The sequence below is a fragment of the Eptesicus fuscus genome, chromosome 6 (assembly GCF_027574615.1).
Source record: "Eptesicus fuscus isolate TK198812 chromosome 6, DD_ASM_mEF_20220401, whole genome shotgun sequence".
NCBI classification, from domain to species: domain Eukaryota; kingdom Metazoa; phylum Chordata; class Mammalia; order Chiroptera; family Vespertilionidae; genus Eptesicus; species Eptesicus fuscus.
This window is the reverse complement of record NC_072478.1, coordinates 5777544-5797348: the sequence shown is the minus strand read 5'-3', so window position 1 is coordinate 5797348 and position 19805 is coordinate 5777544. Positions and strand designations below refer to the sequence as shown.

Genomic DNA, 19805 nt, shown 5'->3' with positions numbered 1-19805 from the left:
CAAGATGCAGCCTGGTGCTGGTGGCCAGCCCCCACCAAGCCTGAGAAAGCCCGTACTGCCAGGGCCCCTAGCCTAGTTAAACCAGCTTAAACAAGGGATGTGTTCGTGCCCATAGGTGGAAAGGCCAGTGTAGGGCTAGGGAACGGCTGGTCTCTGGTATAATTAGATCCAAACTCACATGATGCCCTCAGAATATACATGTATCCTCTGGCTCTTTCTCCTCTGTTCACTGTTGGGCACCCTCACACTGAATGAACAGCATCAAGCTTGTGTCCTGCATAAGTCCAGGGACTGACCCATCGACTGTAACTGGGCTGCTTTCCCACAGCTGAGTTATTGGTCCTGACTCAGGCGAGGCCACAGGACCCGGGACGGGGAGAGGCAACCTCAGAGAGGAAATGGGGGCGGGGTTCCTAGAGTGGGGAGTGTAAACTGGGTAGGCAAAATCATCAGGAGAGCACGGCAGGGCTACAGGCCCCTAGTTTGAGTCACCATAAGAAGCAGAGGGCCTTTTCCATGCTTCTGTGCACATAATCACTCTTTTCCATGTTTTTTAGCATCTCCATGACACGGTGAAGAGGAATCTCGATAGTACCACCTCCCCTCAGAATGGCGATCAGCAGAATGGCTATGGAGACCTCTTTTCTGGGCACAAGAAGACCCGCCGGGAGGTTCCCATGGGAGTAGGTGTCTCTTCCAATGGCCTGCCTCCAGCCTCCCCCCTCAGTCAGCCGGATGAGCCCGGTGCAGAGGCCCTGCAGGCCAGCGGGAAGCACTCGCTGGGGCTGGACTCCATGAACAAGAAGTGTCTGGCAGACCCGCACCTCCACCTGAATGGAGGCAGCAACCCCAGCGAGTCATTTCCTCTGAGCCTGAATAAAGAGCTGAAGCAGGAGCCTGTCGATGACCTGCCTTGCATGATCGCAGGGGCCGGAGGCTCCATATCCCAAAGCAACCTCATGCCTGACCTCAACCTGAACGAGCAGGAGTGGAAGGAGCTGATCGAGGAGCTGAACAGGTCGGTGCCCGATGAAGACATGAAGGATCTGTTCACGGAGGATTTTGAGGAGAAGAAGGACCCAGAGTCTTCTGGTTCTGCCACACAGCCCCCCTTGGCACAGGACATTAATATTAAGACAGAATTCTCTCCAGCAGCCTTTGAACAAGAACAGTTAGGCTCTCCACAAGTGAGGGCTGGGTCTGTAGGACAGACCTTTATGGGTCCTTCATCCGGGCCTGTGAGCACAGATTCATCCAGCCTAGGGGGCGCTCAGCCTCTGTTCCACCCCTCTGGTCAGCCCCGGGCAGAAAATCCCAGTCCCAACCTGCTGCCGGCATCAGCCCAGGCCCAGAACGCACAAAGAGCCATCTCCGGTGTGGTGCTGCCTAGCCAGGGCTCAGGAGGGGCCTCCGAGCTGTCCTCTGCCCACCAGCTCCAGCAGATCGCCGCCAAGCAGAAGCGCGAGCAGATGCTCCAGAATTCACAGCAGCCTGCCCCAGCGCCAGCACCAGGCCAGATGTCCACCTGGCAGCAGACGGGCCCCTCCCACAGTCCCTTAGATGCTCCTTACACCATGGAGAAGCCTGCCAGCCCTCCCAGCTACAAGCAAGAGTTCACCAACTCCAAACTGCTCATGATGCCCAGTGTGAACAAGAGCGCCCCTCGTCCCGGGGGTCCCTACCTCCAGCCCAGCCATGGAAACCTGCTGAGTCACCAGCCACCAAGTAACTTGAGCCAGAACGCCATGACTAACCAAGGGTCGATGCTGGACTATGGCAACACCAAGCCCCTTTCTCATTACAAAGCGGACTGTGGGCAAGGCGGCCCTGGGGTTGGTCAGAGCAAGACGTCCCTGATGGCTTATCTTCCCCAGCAGCTCCCTCACCTGAGCAGTGAGCAGAACTCCTTGTTTCTGATGAAACCGAAGCCGGGAAATATGCCTTTCCGGTCTCTGGTTCCACCCAGCCAGGTGAGCCTATGGCTTTGCTCTCTTATTCTGCATCCCTGTGGTTAGCAGGTGCGTGGGGAGCAAAGGGAAGGAGGGCGGGAGCCGCTGCGGCTGTCCTTTTAGTCCCAGACACTAAATGGGTCTGGGCTTCCTGTCACTACTTGAGCCAAATTGAAGCTCCACAACCTGGGCATGTGCCCTGGCCGGGCCTGGGTTGAGAATAAAACAAAAAAGAGTAAAATTTCTTTGGTTTTAACTATACACATTTTTGAGGATTCACCTGCACTTAGTCTTGTGTCTCTTTTATGCTACACAAAGTAATTTGTGGCTGGATTTTGCAGGTAAAGATCAGACTTAATGTGCTTCTTAGAGGCTTCTTCTTTTTTAACCACTTTTCAGATCTCTATGTTCAAAATATTTTATTAAGTTTTAGTAAGCTTATAACCTTTTAGGTGAGTGCTGCTTTCTAACATATCTGAGTTCCGTGGTTCTTCAGTCATGATGCACAAGCCTAGCAGAACCACCTGTCTCTGTGGGGGGAGGGTGGTCAAAGATGCCTCCTCTCTGGGAGCCTTCCGATGGCTGGACCTCAGACAGTAACAGATGTCCCTGGCTTCCTCTGAGACAGGTTGCACACACTCCCTTTGCTCACTTCAGTGTGTCCTGGGCTGTTTTCCACATCTGCACATCAGACCCATTGAAACATTTTAACAGTTGTGTGACAACAGTTGTGTAACGTGCATTGTCTCCTATTCTTCACCACTGTAAGCAAGCCTGCAGTGAATACCTTCATGTGTGCCTTTGTGTGTTTGTAGCTGGTAATAGCATGAAGAAATTGACATGCTCACTGGGCATAGTGCTTTTGGAAAGGAATTTTGGCATTATGTATTTTTCATAAGCCATAAAAATATTAATAAGCATTGGCACATTATACCACTGCAAAAAATCCCCCCAAAAGAGAAAGTTATATGCCAGATATTCATTGCATGTTTATATCTGATAGCCCCAAAACTGGAAGCAGTTGAAGCATCTTTCAACAGGAGCATGCACGTGTAAATGTTGGAACTTCCACTCATGTCAGCCATTAAACTGCTGCATAGCCACTAGCAAGCAGCAGCCTTAAAAAAGGGTGGCACCGTGATGACTGCCGTTTCGGTAGCACTTTGCACCTCACAAAGCGCTCTGGTAGCCCGTGAGCTTCTGCAGATCAGGGTGAGGAAATCACATCAGAATCTGTCTGCTCGAAGATTAGAATCCTGTACAGATTAAATATACAAATGAATAAGGACTAGAAAGGAGCTCAAGAAGTTGAACTTGTCTAAATGATAATTGCTTTTTGCCTTTTTCCTTTTTTGAGTTAAATTTCCCCCTTTATTTTAAAATGTAGGTAGTAATGTTGGAATAACATTGTGATAACCTTTGACATGACTCAATTTTGGTCCATGTATTAATTGAAAATATTCATTAAAGTTCTCATCAATACTCAGTATTTTTTAAGCATAAATATCTGACAGAATCCTAGCAGTCTCTTCCCAGGGAAATGCTGTGTACAAGTGGGCAAACAAAACAGTTTCGGGCAGTTCAGGGACAGTCCCATCACCAGGAACCCAAGGTTTGCAAACCAGAATATGGTGTGTCTCCATCACCCAGAGCCCCTCTGAGCGCTCCTTCCTGGGGCTCACCTGCACTGTGCATTCCGGTGAGTAAAGGTATATAAGCTACAGGTGCTTACAGAAGCTATTGCAAATCTATGAGCTTAAGTGTAAAATCACACCCTTGCCACTGGCAAATCATAGGAAGCAAAGCTAGCACGCTGCTAGTACCTGTTCATTTCTGGGCCTGGAGACTCAGGTGTTTGCTGTCTTGGTCTCCGGGCCAGCCCTGTAGGGTCACTGCACTGTAGTCAGCTATAGGGAGCCAGGCTCGCATTGGATGGCGCTCATCTGTTCTGATCAGGGCTTAGACTCTACCGTGAACCACCTGACTCGAGAACTCCCTTCTCTGTGTTGACAGGAGCAGAACCCTCCCAATGTCCCTGTGCCAGCCCAGGCCTCCAGCGTGGGGACCCAGCCGCCCACTGTGTCAGTGGCCAGCACTCACAGCAGCACCCCCTATCTCAGTGGCCAGCAGCAGGCAGCTGTAATGAAGCAGCATCAGTTGCTTTTGGATCAACAAAAACAGAGGGAGCAGCAGCAAAAGCATTTGCACCAACAGCAGTTCTTGCAAAGGCAGCAGCACCTTCTGGCAGAGCAGGTAAAGAGAAAAGGGGAAGAAAACCGTCCCCGTCCACCCCTTTCCCCCCCCCCCCCCCCCATCTCATCCTGCCTCCCGAGTCACCGCAGTGGCCACAAGCTCAGCAGGGTGCCATGTGAGTGTGTGCTCGTTGCATGTTTGGTATTAGAGTGCTTTGCCCTTTTAAACCTCTTTCTGTGAGTGTGGCATTTCTCAGACAGTGGTGGCCTGTGTCAGAAGCAGCTTTTATGTCATTTAGTGGGGATTAATGAAGGCAGAATCTGTAGCTAAAACTATGTGTGTTTGGGACATTTTTCCATGTCCTTTGTCGGCAGCTGCCAATGCATTGAGCTTCCCACTCCGTCAGTTCACTGTGGAACTTGGTTGTACATGTAGCGTTTGTGATAGGTCAACAGTGTGAAGCAGGGAAGTGAAGACCTGCCTGAGGTCCTGGGGTTGTAGAGTCAGGACCCACAAGCTCCCTGTAAGTCCTGCCGTTCATCCACTTGGTCACCAAGTAAAGTGTGAAGGTGCCAAGGTTCTCAGGATTTTAAATTACATCTTTAAGACTTAAGAGAAGCCCTGGCTGGGTTGCTCAGTGGTTAGAACATCAGCCCGAAAATCAAAGTGTTGCAGATTGGATTCCCAGTCAAGGACACATACCTCAGTTACAGTTTCATCCCTGGCCCTGGTCGGAGCATGTGCGGGAGTCAGCCAGTCTCCCTCTCCCTCTCCCCCTCCCTCTCCCCCCTCCCCCTCTCTCCCCCTTCCCCTCCCTCTCCCTCTTCTTCTTCCTCTCCCCCTCCCCTTCCCCCTCCCCCTCCCTCTCCCCCTCCCCCTCCCCCTCCCTCCTCCTCCTCTTCCTCCTCCCTTCCATACTCACTAAAAATAAATGGAAAAAGAATATAAGAGAAGAACTAGCCATCCATGGTTCAAGTTGATGGAGAATGACTTTGAAACCCACATTACTACTTTGGTTCTGCCATTTTTTAAATAACAGCTCTATACATGACACACAACCCATTTAAAGTGAATAATTCCATAGTTTTTAGTATATTCAGAGTTGTGCAACCATCACCACAGTTTTAGAACCTTTTTTTTTTTAAATATATTTTATTGATGTTTTCACAGAGAGGAAGGGAAAGGGACAGAAAGCTAGAAACATCGATGAGAGAGAAACATCCGACCAGCTGCCTCCTGCACACCCACTACTGGGGATGTGCCCGCAACCAAGGTACATGCCCTCGACCGGAATCAAACCTGGGACCCTTCAGTCCACAGGCCGACGCTCTATCCACTGAGCCAAACCGGTTTCAGCAGTTTTAGAACCTTTTATCACCTAAAAAGAAACCCTACCCAGCTGGCATGGCTCAGTGGTCGAGCATCAATCTATGAACCAAGAGGTCATAGTGTGATTCCTAATCAGGGCATGTGCCCAGGTTGTAGGGTGTGCAGGAGGCAGCCAATCAATGATTCTCTCTCATCACTGATGTTTCTATCTTTCTCTCCCTCTCCCTTCCTCTCTGAAATCAATAATATATATATTTTTAAAAGAAACCCTAAACCCTATATCCATTAAAAGTTATTTCCCCCATCTTCCAGGCTTAGGCAACCACTAATCTACTTTCTGTCTCTATAGTTTTTCCTATTTGTGAATATTTCATGTAAGAGGATTCAAGGTTCAACCTTGTTGTAGCATGCATCATTATTTTCCTGCTTTTTATGATGGAATAATATTCTGTTGTATGAATATGTCATATTTCATTGCTCAGTTTATCTGTTGGTAGACAGCTGGGTTGTTTCCCGAATTTTTTGTGGACATAGGTTCTCAGCTCTCTGAGTGTATATCTGTGGGTGGGATTGCTGGGTCCTGTGGTAATTCTTGTGTTTAACCTTTGGAAGAATTGCCAGACTGTTCTACAAAGTAACTACACTGTTTTACATGCCCACAGCAGTTGTATGAAGGTCCGCTTTCTCCACATCTTCCCCACACTTGTCTTTTTTATTCTAGCCATCCTAGTGCATGTGAAGTGGTATACCACTGTGGCTTGTGTCTTCCTTCAGAGTGATTTTGTCTGTTTGTCTGTTTTTAATCCTCATCTGAGGATATTTTTTTCCCATTGATTTTTCCAGAGAGAGTGGAAGGGTGGGGGAGAGACAGAGAGAGAGAAACATTGATGTGAGAGAGGCATATTGATCGGTTGCCTCCTGGATGAGCCCAGAGAATCGAGCCTGCAACTGAGGTATGTGCCCTTGACTGGAATTGAACCCGTGACCCTTCAGTCTGTGGGCCAACGCTCTAACCACTGAGAAACCGGCTAGGCCTCAGTGTTTATTAAAAATCACCAAAGTGAGATCGTGAGCACTGTATGAGATAGTCCTCAGGAGTCTGTCTGTGAGTAACAAGCTTGGACAGTTTCTTTTCTCTGATCTAACACTGTTTTTCTTTTATGTGGGTCTTGTTTTGTTCTGTTCTTGGAATTTTCTAGGAGAAACAGCAGTTTCAGCGCCATCTGACCCGCCCACCACCCCAGTACCAAGACCCGACACAGAGCACCTTCCCACAGCAAGTTGGGCAGTTCACAGGTGAGGGGGCATCTGGGTGATGGAGTGGGGCAGGGGAAGGTAGGCATGCCCAGAGCAGATGGTATGTTCCACTCGTGCTGAGTTCCTGCTGTCTACCTAGCTTTTTGCTAGGTGCTCAATGAGTCTACTTTGCTCATATAAACTTCAGTCTGCCCACAGAGCCTGCTTTCTAGTCACCCTGCGGGCCAGTAGAGGGTGAGAGAGGCAGACCACTTCGGCTAAGTACTTTGGCTGTGTCCCTGGCTATACGGTCTTTTGAGGCAAAATCATATCTAGTTGGAAGATATCTTATCAATAGGAAATGGCTTCTGTAATTCTTTTTTCTTTTAATTTTATTAAATACCAGAGGCTGGTGCACAAATTCTTACATGGGTGGGGCCTCTCTGGGTGGCCTGCAGGATCGGGCTGAAACCGACTCTCTGACATCCCCTGAGGGGTCCCGGATTGCAAGAGGGCACAGACCAGGCTGAGGGACCCCACCAGTGCACAGTCAGGCCGGGGAGGGACTGCGGGAGGGCTCCAGGGCATGTCTGGCGCGTCTCACTCAGTCCTGATCAGCCGGACCCCAGCAGCAAGCTAACCTGTCGTTCGGAGCATCTGCCTCCTGGTGGTCAGTGCACATCATAGTGACTGGTCGACCGGTCAACTGTCTGCCCCCTGGTGGTCAGTACACATCATAGCGAGCGATTGAGCAGCCTTAGCATATCATTAACCTATTATACTTTGATTGGTTGAACAGACGACCCGACACTTAGCATATTAGACTTTTATTATATAGGATATTGGGGTGACAGTAGTTTACAGGATCATATAGGTGTCGGGTGTACATTTCTGTGATATGTTATCTAGATATTGCACTGTGTGCCCAACATCCAAACTCAAACCATCTTCTGGCACCATTTCTGTAATTCTTAAGAAAGTTCTTTGCTTCAGCAAAATGACCTCTCCCAGTTTCCAGATAAGGAGACACTTAATGCACCTGTGTGGGCTTTGCTTCTTTTTTTCTTCCTGCTCACTTTGGTGTCAAGTGGCAACATCAGCCCTGGACAGCTGACCAGGAAAGGAAGGAAGCGCTCTGGGGGGTCTCAGCTGTCACGTGTCAGATATGCAAGGGAACCTGGCTGCCACTGCTCAGGCTGTCACTCCAGAAATACATAGAGATGCCGGTTGACAGATGCAATGAAATGTGGTCTGCTCTTCTTGGAATATCTTCAAAACCTGTCCTTTTCTTGGTCAGTGACTCTCACTATAGTGTCCCAGGGAAACTGACCACAGCTGTGCATTCTGGAAGAGCCCAGGTGAGTGTTATGTGCATGCTGACCAGGACTGAGGAGTTGAAGTCAGCAGGCATCTCAGAAGCCTGGGTCTTAGCCAGCTTTCCTGCCTTCATCCCATCTGTTGTTGTTGTGGGCTGTCAGTGGGAGTGAAATAGACTATCTTTTCCTCCACCCAGTTTTTAGTTAGGTGCAAGTGGAGAGAGAGGAGCACCAAAGTGCTCAGGTAAGGCCAACCCTGAACAATTGCTCTCCTACCCACAAAAATCCGCCTCAGTTAGTGTTGTCACCATGAATCCATTGCTTAAGGCAGAGGTCCAGACAGCAAGTTCCCTGAGGACAGAGGGACCCTGTCTGTCACATTTCTGGCTCTCTCATCTCCCCAGCACAGCGCCCCCCACAGAGCAGTGCTCTATAAATGCCTGCTGATTGCAGTCCATACCGCTCCGTTCCCTGAGGGTCTATGATGTGAAGAATAAGCTCAGACATTCTCCCTCCGTCATCCCTGGGGCGGGGGCACATTTGTGTGCCCCCCTCGTCTAAGCGATTTTAACAGCTCCTGCCCAGCAGGGTCTAAACCACAGTCACAATCAGTTACCCTTTGGTTTGCAGCCCTGCCCTTCCCATGGCAGCCACAGCTCTTCTGAACCTGGCTGAGGCTGTCTCTTCAGTTTTGTCTCTAACCAGCTGGATGCTTTCGCCACAGCCCAGCTACAGAGTTCCCCACACAGACTGCCTTTCATAACTTCATACCTTTGCATACGCTCTTCTCTATATCTAGAATAATGTTTCTCCAAACTGCTAAACTTCTGTTTACTTTTTTTTTTTAATAGATCAGTATTTACTTTGCTTAGTAGAACTTTTAAAAAAAATTTTATTGATTTCAGAGAGGAAGGGAGAGGGAGAGAGAGAGAGAAACATCAGCAATGAGAGAGAATCAATGATCGGCTGCCTTCTGCACACCCCCTACTGGGGATCAAGTCCCCCAACCCAGGCATGTGCCCTGACCAGGAATCGAACTGCAATTGCCTGATTCATATGTTTGTTTTTTTAAATATTTTTTAATTGATTTCAGAGAGGAAGGGAGAAGGAGAGAGAGACAGAAACATCAAAGATGAGAGAATCACTGATCAGCTGCCTCCTGCACATCCCCTACTAGGGATTGAGCCCGCAACCTGGCATGTGCCCTTGACTGGAATTGAACCCAGGGACCCTTCAGTCAGCAGGCTGACGCTCTATCCACTGAGCCAAACCAGCCAGGGCTTGATTCATATGTTGACACTCAACCACTGAGCCACACCAGCCGGGCATGTCTACCCTTTTAAAACCCAACATACTCATCATCTCTCTGAAGCCTTCCCCAAGTCTCCCAGGCATTGAGCTTCCATCCCCTGTGCTCCCACAGCCTGCTGCCTGGTCTTTGTTGTAACCCTGTCACAGCACATGGAGTCTTCACCTCCCAAAGGCAGGTCCCGAGGCAGACCCTTGGAGCCCCCAGTGCCCAGCATAGGGCCTCACAGAGCATTGGGTGGGCCTCGGAGGGTGAACCAGTCAAGTCCACTGGCTTCTCTCTCCTCGCTTTGCCCTTCCTCAGCACCTGTCTTAATCTCCTCGTTGCTGCAGACGGCTGCCCCTCTGCCCCAGGCTCTCAGAGGTTCCACTGGATTTCTGATTCTGCTGTTTGTGCCCATAGGCTAGCAGCTGCACCTTGGGTCATGGAGGTGTCTCCACTGTGGTGGTCAAGAAATGCCAACTTGATTGACAGAATCTTCTCTGTCTTCTAGGGTCTTCTGCTGCCGTGCCTGGCATGAACAACTTGGGTCCATCGAACTCCAACTGTCCTCGGGGATTCCCTCAGGCCGGGAATCTGATGCCAATGGGCCCTGGACACACATCAGTTTCCTCTCTCTCCTCAAACTCAGGCCAGCAGGATCGGGGTGTCGTTCAGTTCACTGGCTCCCAGAGCATGCCGCAGGGCAGCCTCTATGGCATGGCCTCTGGCATAACCCAGATAGTTGCCCAGCCCCCGCCACAGGCCACCAATGGACATGCCCACATTCCACGGCAGACCAGCATGGGCCAGAACACCTCAGTCTCAGCTGCCTATGGACAGAACTCTCTGGGGAGCTCTGGTCTCTCCCAGCAGCACAATAAGGGGACCCTGAACTCTGGTTTAACTAAGCCACAGGTCCCGAGGGTGTCGGCAGCCATGGGAGGCCAGAATCCCTCCTGGCAACATCAGGGAATGCCGAACCTGGGCGGCCAGACCCCAGGGAGCAACACCGTAAGCCCTTTCACGGCAGCCTCCAGTTTCCACATGCAGCAGGCCCACCTGAAAATGTCCAGCCCGCAGTTCTCCCAGGCGATGTCCAGTAGGCCCATGGCCCCCATGAGCTCCGCAGCTGCAGCGGGGCCCATGTTGACTCCCGTGAGTGCACAGCAGAGGACCAGTGCCCCCGCCCCAGCACCTCCCCAGGGAGCCCCACAACAGGGCTTGCCAGGCCTGAGCCCTGGCGGGCCTGACCTGGGGGCCTTCAGCCAGAGCCCTGCCCCACCCATGGGCGGCCGAGCAGGGCTGCACTGCACCCAAGCCTACCCTGTGCGGACTTCGGGCCCGGAGCTGCCCTTTGCCTATAGCGGGCAGCCGGGGGGCAGCGGGCTGTCCAGCATGGCTGGGGACGCCGATCTGATCGACTCCCTGTTGAAGAACAGGACTTCGGAAGAGTGGATGAATGATTTGGACGACCTTTTGGGGCCTCAGTAATGGGAGGATTTATGATGTTTTCAGTGTTCACACATCCTGTATTTTTGTTCTCATATTCAACAATGAGCAACTATTTGGACCAAAAGCTCACAGCCCGGGTTGCTGGGTGGGTAGAATAAAGGCCGAGGCCGAGGCCCCACCTGGCCAGGATCTGCAGAGCCCCCTGCTCCAAGCCAGCAGTGTGGTCTGTCGGGCTGGCCCCAGGCTATCTGCTGGCGTCATTACCTGGTGTTGGGACAGCAGAACAGGGTTCTACAGGTGGTTTTCTATCCAAATGACCAAAACCAACAGTTGTAGCAGTGAAACCCCACAATGTCAGGCTTATAAGAATCTGTGCCATCATGTTGGCTTAATCCAAGATTTCTCCACTTTCCCTAATGCTGGGGACAAGTTTTTGTTGGAACTTTATATAGCAGAATTATTTGCAATTTGTAGCATAGTAAAAGATTAATTTTTTTTAAAGTTTAAAGCAGAATAGGTGGTGGTTTGAGTTAATTAAGTGGCATTGGAAACCTAGGGCTTCCTTTGAAGAGCCTTTTTTATTCTTGCTCTTTGTCAGCTTTCAGGGAGTGTCACTGGAAAACCTTTCCGTAAGTAAAGGCTGTGACTGCGTGTACCAGGGGCACAGGGTGCTGTGAGATGGCAGGGCTGCCCCTCCTTCCAGAGCGGTTCTTCTGGGGACCCTGGTGGAGGAATCCCTTCCTCCCATGCGCTGGTAGCAGGCCCCAGGCTGACTGCGGAGTGGCATATTTAGGATTCCTGTGTCCCCGTCTGTTGTAACTTCCCACCTTCTGCAGTTAGTTTCTCTGACAACGTATATTTAATGTATTAGAAGGTGATCATTGTTGAGTTGTGCACAGATATCTTTCCTTCACCCCATTTGCCCTTCCTTTTTCTCCAGCCCAACTGGAAAACCTCCTTAAGGCAACAATTTACTAGATGGGAGGGGGAAAGTCATTACAGTTCCTTAGGGAGACCCAGCATGGTAGGGAGAAGGGTATCCCTCCCCAGAAGGAAAGCTTCGGGGAAGGAGAATGAAAGGTGGGCCCTGTTCTGGTTCTGCAGGGAGGCCCAGATGCAGGTCCCTTCAGAGAAAGGAACTCCACTTTGTTTTTACTCTTGCCACTGCCATGTCAGATGATTGCACTTTTAAAGGTAATTGCTTTATAACACTAACACATCCTTTCTAAAGACTCAAGGGGATTCTCTTGTAAGGTCTATGAATTAATGGACTTGACTAAGCTAAGAGTGGGCTGCTTGTGGAAAATGAAGATGGAGAGAGCACTTTGGTTTAAGGAAAGCAAAATGGTCAGCACAGGGTGAGACCCTTTCGCAGTGATGGAGAGAAAGGTACACGGAAAAGTGGCTGTATGCAGAGTGGTCTCGAGAAACCGCAGCTCCGTTTCCCTGGAGTCTCCAAATGGTTAATGCGAGGAGTGTCACCGTAAAGAACTGAGCCAAGGAACAGATTCGTGCCACCAGCCTGGGTGGCTGGGATGAAGGGATGGGGGTTGTGCTCATATTGGTAATGATTTGCACCAGCCGTGCCTTGCTGGGGGTCCTTGGACCCTCAGATCCTCTTCTCTAATAGCCATTTTTCACCACAAGTGGTGATGTTGGGCCATTTCCCCTTTAACTGCCCTCCCTGCCTTTCCCTGATGCTGAACTTAGCTTTCAAAGAAGGGAATGAGTGAATCATAGAGCCACTGAAGATTCCACCCTCTGAGTGAGTTCCCCAGTCTGAAGAGGAAGAGGGTGAGTGACTTCAGCAGGTTTCCTACCAAAAAGAGTGGGTGAAGGCTAATGATGGGCCCTTGTTCCTCTCTCATCTCCCTCTGGCTGCTGCTCACCTCTGTCCCCAGGGCACTCCACCTCCCTCCTGGGGAGGGCTGCCCCAGCCTTAGTCCTGGGCCACCTAGACAGACAGCAGGCTTCTCACTGCTGTAGTGTCAGAGCAATAAAATGTGATGCTTGGGGTCCCCCCAGGGAGCTGCCCGTGGCTTTATTTATGAACCTGGTTTTTGGGTAGTTGGGGAGGAGAGGACCCCGCTGCAGTGCAAACCCTCCCCCCATCTTCCAGGAGCCATGACTCAAAAGGGTGCTCGGACTTTCGTTATACACATTTGCTTTGTGTAAATAAATGTTTACAATTTTATATTAAAGATGGAATAAGTGTTAGAGCTTCTGACTGTATATTTTTTACTTTTATAGATTTTTAAACTATGATTATATATGTGTTCTGGGGGAGCTATGATAAGTTTTATGACAAACAATTGGTATTAACTTTTTATTGTCATCAAAGTACATAAAAGTCCTATTAATCCCCTTATTCTTCTACTTCCCTTAACTCTGGTGTACACCAAAAAGAAATCCTAACTCGTTTTATCATTATAAAATAATAAAAGTATTTTGCTAGTATGGAAACTGCCTGTGTATTGACTTAACATGGCAGTGCCTGAGGGTGGGCAGTGTGGTGTGGGCCGTGACTGCTTTGCTTTGTTGGGTAGCTGATTTTCTTTTGTGATTTCGCTGTTTCCTTATTGAGCATATCGGGCGGGGTTTGGTTTGGTTTGCCTCAGAGTAACTTCTGGTATCTGAAGGTAGATATGAAATTAGAACTCACATCACTCCGGCTCTCCCATGTCTTCATGTCTAATGTGAGGGAAGACGACGAGACGAGACCTCTGTTTTTATCTTCTTGAGGGAAAGATTTCAATCAAGAGACAAAGTGTAGAAAAGCAAACAAGAGTTTATTAAACAAAGCAAGATATACCTAATGGAGAGGGAAACAAGGAAGGGCAGAGAAGCAGCAGAACCGAGGCTGGGAAGTCAGAGAAAAGGGGGCCTTGGAGACAGGCTCAGGGGGTTGGCCCGGGGTAAGCTGCTGCTGCCCATTGTTCCCCTGGTTGCAAGCTTCATGGTGTCCCTTAGAGACTAGGGTACATGTGCCTGTGAGGGAAGGAGGAGGAAAGGGAATGGCTCGGGTGTGCTCCCTGGAGGGAGAGAGCCCGCTGGGACCTTCATTTTCAGGGTTTTTAAAAGCTGGGCATTTAGGGGAGGTCTTAGAGATGGATCAATAGAATATCCATCAGCTTAATGCTCATAATGTGTCTGTCTCTTGGTGTGGTTAGCTAATGGCACTTAATTGGATTTCTGTTATCTGTCTCCCTGTGTAGAGGATTTAAGCTATTTACCCTCTGGTTGGGGAGAAGTGCAAACCATTTACTCTTTTTTTTTTCTTTTTTTTTAAGAGAGAGGAAGGGAGATAGATGGAAACATTGATGAGAGAGAAACATCGATTGACTGCCTCCTGCATGCGCCCTACTTGGGATCGAGCCCACAACCTAGACATGTGCCCTGGCCAGGAATTGAACTGGGGACCTCTTGGTTCATGAGTTAGCGCTCAACCACACTGGCCAAGCACACACCACTTACTCTTAAGTGTCCTTGGTTTAGGGAAGATAGGATTTACTAGGTGGGCACAAACTACTGTTTAACTGTCTGTCTCAGTGTCCCTATTCTGCTTGTCCTGGGATTTTCCTAGCTTATATTTATGCTGTAACAGTTGGACCAGTCTTTTCTTTCTTCTTCTTTTTTCCTCTTAATCCTCACCCAAGGATATCTTTCCCATTGATTTTTAGAGAGAGTGGAAGGGAGAGGGGGAGAGAGAGAGGCACATCAATTAGTTGCCTCCTGCACCCCCACCAGGGCCGGGGAACCTGCAACGAAGGTTCCCTTGACCAGAATCAAACCCAGGACCCTTCAGTCCCCGGGCTGACACTCTATCCACTGAGCCAAACCAGCTAGAGCCAGATACTTTAGGTCTTAATAGTTCAAATGTTTTACAGCCCTACATTATAGATGTTGCGGGTTTGGTTCCAGACCACCTCAATAAAGTGAATAACTCCGTACAACAGTCACAGGAATTTTTTGGTTTCCCAGTGCACATAAAAGTTATGCTTATGGCTGAAACCGGTTTGGCTCAGTGGATAAGAGCATCGGCCTGCGGACTGAGGGGTCCCAGGTTCAATTCCGGTCAAGGGCATGTACCTTGGTTGCGGGCACATCCCCAGTGGGGGGTGTGCAGGAGGCAGCTGATCGATGTTTCTCTCTCATTGATGTTTCTAGCTCTCTATCCCTATACCTTCCTCTCTGTAAAAAAATCAATAAAATATATATTAAAAAAAAGTTATGCTTATGTAAACTATACCATAGTCTAAGTGTACAGTCACATTATGTCTTAAAAAAACAAAACAAAACAGCCCAGCCGCCACAGCTCAGTGGTTGAGCGTCGAGCTGTGAACCAGGAGGTCACAGTTCCATTCCTAGGCAGGGCACATGCCCAGGTTTCAGGCTCTATCCCCAGTAGGGGGCGTGCAGGAAGCAGCCGACTAATGATTCTCATCACTGATGTTTCCATCTCTCCCTCTCCCTCTCTGAAATCAATAAAAATATATTGTAAAAATAATGCTGGTTTGGCTCAGTGGATAGAGCGTCGGCCTGCGGACTGAAGGGTCCCAGGTTCAATTCCGGCCAAGGGGCACATGCCTAGGTTGCGGGCTTAGTCCCCAGTAGGGGGCGTGCAGGAGGCAGCCGATCAGTGATTCTCATCACTGATGTTTCTATCGCTCTCTCCCTCTCTAAAATAAATGAAATATATTTTAAAATAATACATTTAAAAAGCAATGTATTTAATTTAAAAATACTTTATTGCTAAAGAATGTCATAACTTTCTGCTGGCGACGGTTTTTGCCTCACTGTTGATGGCTGTTGACTGATCAGGTGGCAGTTTTTCAAAATAAGACAACAGTGAAGTTATCTGCTTAGATTGCCTCTTCCTCTCCTGAGTGATTTCTCTGTAACATGTGATGCCGTTTGATAGCATTAGACTCGGAGTAGAATTTTTTCCAAAATTGGAGTCAGTCCTCTCAAACCTGCTGCTTCACGTTTTCTTCAGCTTCTCACCTCTCGGCCTTCACAGAACTGAAGGGAGCTGGGCCTGGCTCTGGGTTAGGCTTTGGCGTAAGCCAGGGGAGCCATTTTTCTGCCAAGGGCCATTTGGGTATTTATAACACGCGTGGGCCACACGCAGTCACCAACTTAGAAATTAGCCTGCTGTACTTGCTCAAACGTGTAATGAACTCACTCCTCACGCCTCGGCAGGGCCAGACATTGCCCACCCCCGGCTTAGGGAGTGCCGTGGCTGGTTTGAGCTACCAAGACCACGAAACTTCTCCACATTCGCAATAGGGGTTTCGCTTTCTTACCATCCGTGTGTTCACTGGAGCAGCACTTTACAGTTCCTTCAAGAACTTCCCCTTGGCCTTCACAACGTGGTTGACAGCGCCGGAGTCCTCGGGCTCAGCCCGTCTCGGCTTTCAACATGCCTTCCTCGCACAGCTTAATCATTCCCAAGCTTCTGACTATAAATTGAGAGACTCACGCACTTGAACATTTACTAGTAAAGGCGATTATAGGGAACCCTCGTGCACTGCTGGTGGGAATGCAGACGGGTGCAGCCACTGTGGAAAACTGTGGGGTTTCCTCAAAAACATTAAATATGCAACTGCCATTTGACCCAGTGATCCCACTTGTAGGAATATATCCTAAGAATCCCGAAACACCCATCAGAAAGAATGTATGCACCCCTGTGTTCATAGCAGCGCAATTTACAATAGCTAAGATCTGGAAACAGCCCATCTGTAGATGAATAGATAAAGAAGCTGAGCTGTGGTACATTTATACCAGGGAATACTATGCAGCAGTAAAAAAAGAATCTCTTACCCTTTGAGACAGCATGGAGGGACCTGGAGAACATCATGCTAAGTGAAATAAGTCAGAGAAAGACAAGTATCACATGATCGCACTCATATATGGAATCTAACAAACTGATGACATGGAAGCATGGAACGGAGTGTGGAATCTCTGATGATCAGGGGGTGGGAGAGATTTAATCAACCAAAGAACTTGTATGCATATGTGCATAACACATGGATGGGCGCAGACAGTGGGGTGGTGAGGGCCTGGGGTGAGGGGCAGGGGTGGGATGGAGGGGATTGATGGGGGGAAAGGGGGACATTGTAATACTTTCAACAATAAAGATTAAATAAATAAAATAAAGGCTATTTAAGGATTGTTAATTGGCCTGATGTCAATATTGTTGGGTCCCAGGGAAGTTCACTCTCCCCAGTAATCAAAGAAGTGCAAATGAGAACAAAAGTGAGCTTGCTCTGCCTGCCAGGTTAACCAAGGCAAGCCAGTGCTGGTGCAGTGTGCTGAGGCAGGCTGCGGTACAACTTTTTGTGGGAAGAAATGTAAAAGGAATCAGATTCCTTAAAATGTTCATGCCACCTGTCCAATCCAGCAATTCCAATTCTGAGAAGCCATCCTTGCATATAATTATGGCTGCAGACAAAGATTATATAGCACAGTGGCGTTACAGCTGCAAAAACCTGGGGCAGTCTCCATGGCTGCCAGAGGGTCGGGTAAGTAAGTGCAGTATTTCCACTTGATGAGATACCGTACACTTAATTTAAATACTTAGGGAGGTTTAAACTGGGGCTGCTTATATTACAAGCCGACCAAAACTCTGGCTAATAAAACCAAAATTCCCTGCCCCGGGCTGGATACTAAGGTTACCCTGTAGCTCCCATAGTCAAAGGCGGCACTGAACAGCCAGGCCTCGGGGTATGGCCAGGAGGTTCCCTGGGTCTGTCTGTCTGCCGCCACCTGGGTCTGTCTGTCTGCCGCCCTCTGGGTCTGTCTGTCTGCTGCCATCTGGGTCTGTCTGTCTGCCTCCATCTGGGTCTGCCTGTCTGCCGCCCTCTGGGTCTGCCTGTCTGCCGCCCTCTGGGTCTGTCTGTCTGCCGCCCTCTGGGTCTGTCGCAGGTCACCTGCGGCTCGGGGAGCTGGAGGAGCTTCGGCCAGGGACAGCACTGGCACATGACTGTGGAGCAGCTGCTGCCCAGGCGTTGCCCTGAGAGCAGAAACAGCAGGAGGATGAGGGCAAGTCCTTTGCCTGGACCTTGCCGTCTCCTGCGGAGGAAGGTCACAAGCAGGTCAGCAGGATGGTTCCCGAGAGGTGAGTGTTGGGAAGGAGCTCAAGCAGAATGAGGAGAGGGCGCTGGCGCTGCAAGGGTGAGGGGAGGCCCAGACATCTTCAGACGCGGTGGGCAGGGCAGGCCCTTGAAGGAGACATTTGCTGGGCCGAGTGCTGGACCGGAGCCAGGCAGAGCTGGGGAAGAGCCTTCCTACAGCCCCGTGGAGGACAGAAGGTCCCCAAAGGAAGGAGGGGAGGAATGCTGAGAACGCACAGTTAACAGCTGCTGACAGGAGTGTTAAATTTAAAACACAATGGGCGAACTACGGCCCTCAGCGGGGAGTGGGCCCTCCCTGCTCGGGAGATGCCCCAGGGAAGAAGGGTGTCTGTCCATCCCTGCCAATACGGCAGCCTGTACACCTGAAACTAATATAAAATGCTACTGAATGTCAACTGTCATTGACAATTGTTTTTAAAGAGCAGCCTGAAGGCCGGCCAGCTGATGGGGGCCTGACGGGGTTACAGGCAGCAGAGAGGCAGTATCGGACAGCCCGGAGTCACAGGGAGAGGACTGTCCCCACTCGATTCTTTTTCTCTCTCTTTAGTATATTTTTATTGATTTCAGAGAGGAAGGGAGGGGAAGAGAGAGAGAAACATCCAGTCATGAGAGAGGCTCATTGATCGGCTGCCTCCTGCATGCCCCCTGCTGGGGATCGAGTCTGCAACCCAGGCCTGTGCCCTGACCAGGAATCAAACTGGTTCATAGGTTGATGCTCAACTACGGAGCCACACGGGCTGGACCCCACCTCGATTCTTCTCATGCTCATAGGAATGAGTTCAGATGAGTGACTCCAGATCATTTCATTGTGATAAAGGCAATTTCTTCTTTAAAGTAAGCATTTATTAAAGAAGCAAGGACAACAGATCTACTAAACTACATCTGAGCTGGAACTCGGATGGGCTTTCCCAACGAGTGTGGAAAGGCACGTCTGGTGGGAGTTCCAAGGGTTATGTACCCTCCTGTCTATAGATTCTGAATTCCTCTGCCGGATATCCTGGTGCAGGTTCACGCTGAGGCTCCCTCCCTTTCACTTTGTTATGGCGTCCCAGAATTTACGAGAAACACCTGGCAATTAAATCCCGAAACGGCTGGTGTCTTGGTTCAAACAGTGGGATGAGATAAGACTTCACTCCTCCCCCCCCCCACCCCCGCACCCCGTCAGTTAGTTTCAGGTGATTTAAGCTATGTGTTCTCTAGTTGCATTAAGGTTCCTTCCCTTCTCCCCCTTCCCTTCCCCTCCTCTCCAGCATTCTCTGGAGAGACAACCATTTGCTCTCCAGCTCCCTGGCTGGGGGAAGGTAAGGGCTTGCTCTTTACCAGCTGGTTGCAGGCTGCCCAACTGGCCCTGTTTAGTTTTCTTGTCTCCGTTTCCCTGTTCCTCCTGAAATGTTCCTAGCTTTTCGCTGTCCTGTAACAGAAGTAGCAAGGTGGCTATACAGCTGTTGAAATATGCAAAATGGTGGTTGCCTGTGACCTTGGTCCAGGCTAGTGGCTGAACGCAACCCGAAGTTGAGGGCACCCCCGGCAGCACCAGGAGCGGTGGCCAAGGCCTTGGAAACAGCCACTCGCCAGCGTGGGGGATGAAGGTGCCTGACCGGCCCTTTCTTGCCCTTTGTCTTCAAGCTGGCGGTGCCCGGCGGCTGTGCGGACGGACTGCTCCAGTGGGTGCGTGCAGACCGTTTCATGAAGGCGTGACACCACTTCACCCGCCCCAGTGTGGGAACCCTCAGGGTCACCTCCTCGGTGTCCTGAGGTGCAGTCTCTGGGAGGGGTAACCTGCCAAGGAAAAGGGGGTGCTGTCTGCTGCAAAAACACATGTGACGGTAAGTCCAGCGTCTGCCCCGGGGGCGGGGGGCGAGGGGCGTGGGCATGCAGGAGTCCCTGTTCTGTCCCATGTGGT

The 19805-nt window shown here is 50.0% G+C and overlaps 1 protein-coding gene across 1 annotated transcript in view; it reads left to right on the top strand.

Annotated features, from left to right (window-relative positions):
- The window catches only part of MAML1 (mastermind like transcriptional coactivator 1), a 65924-nt gene extending 52695 nt beyond the window's left edge, over window positions 1-13229 (top strand). The window contains exons 2-5 of the mRNA XM_008158694.3: window positions 558-1970; window positions 3963-4202; window positions 6671-6767; window positions 9826-13229. Of these exons, the coding sequence (XP_008156916.3) occupies window positions 558-1970; window positions 3963-4202; window positions 6671-6767; window positions 9826-10805 (2730 nt within the window). The 3' untranslated portion in view covers window positions 10806-13229. The remainder of the gene's footprint in view (window positions 1-557; window positions 1971-3962; window positions 4203-6670; window positions 6768-9825) is intronic.
- Window positions 13230-19805: the final 6576 nt, after the last annotated feature.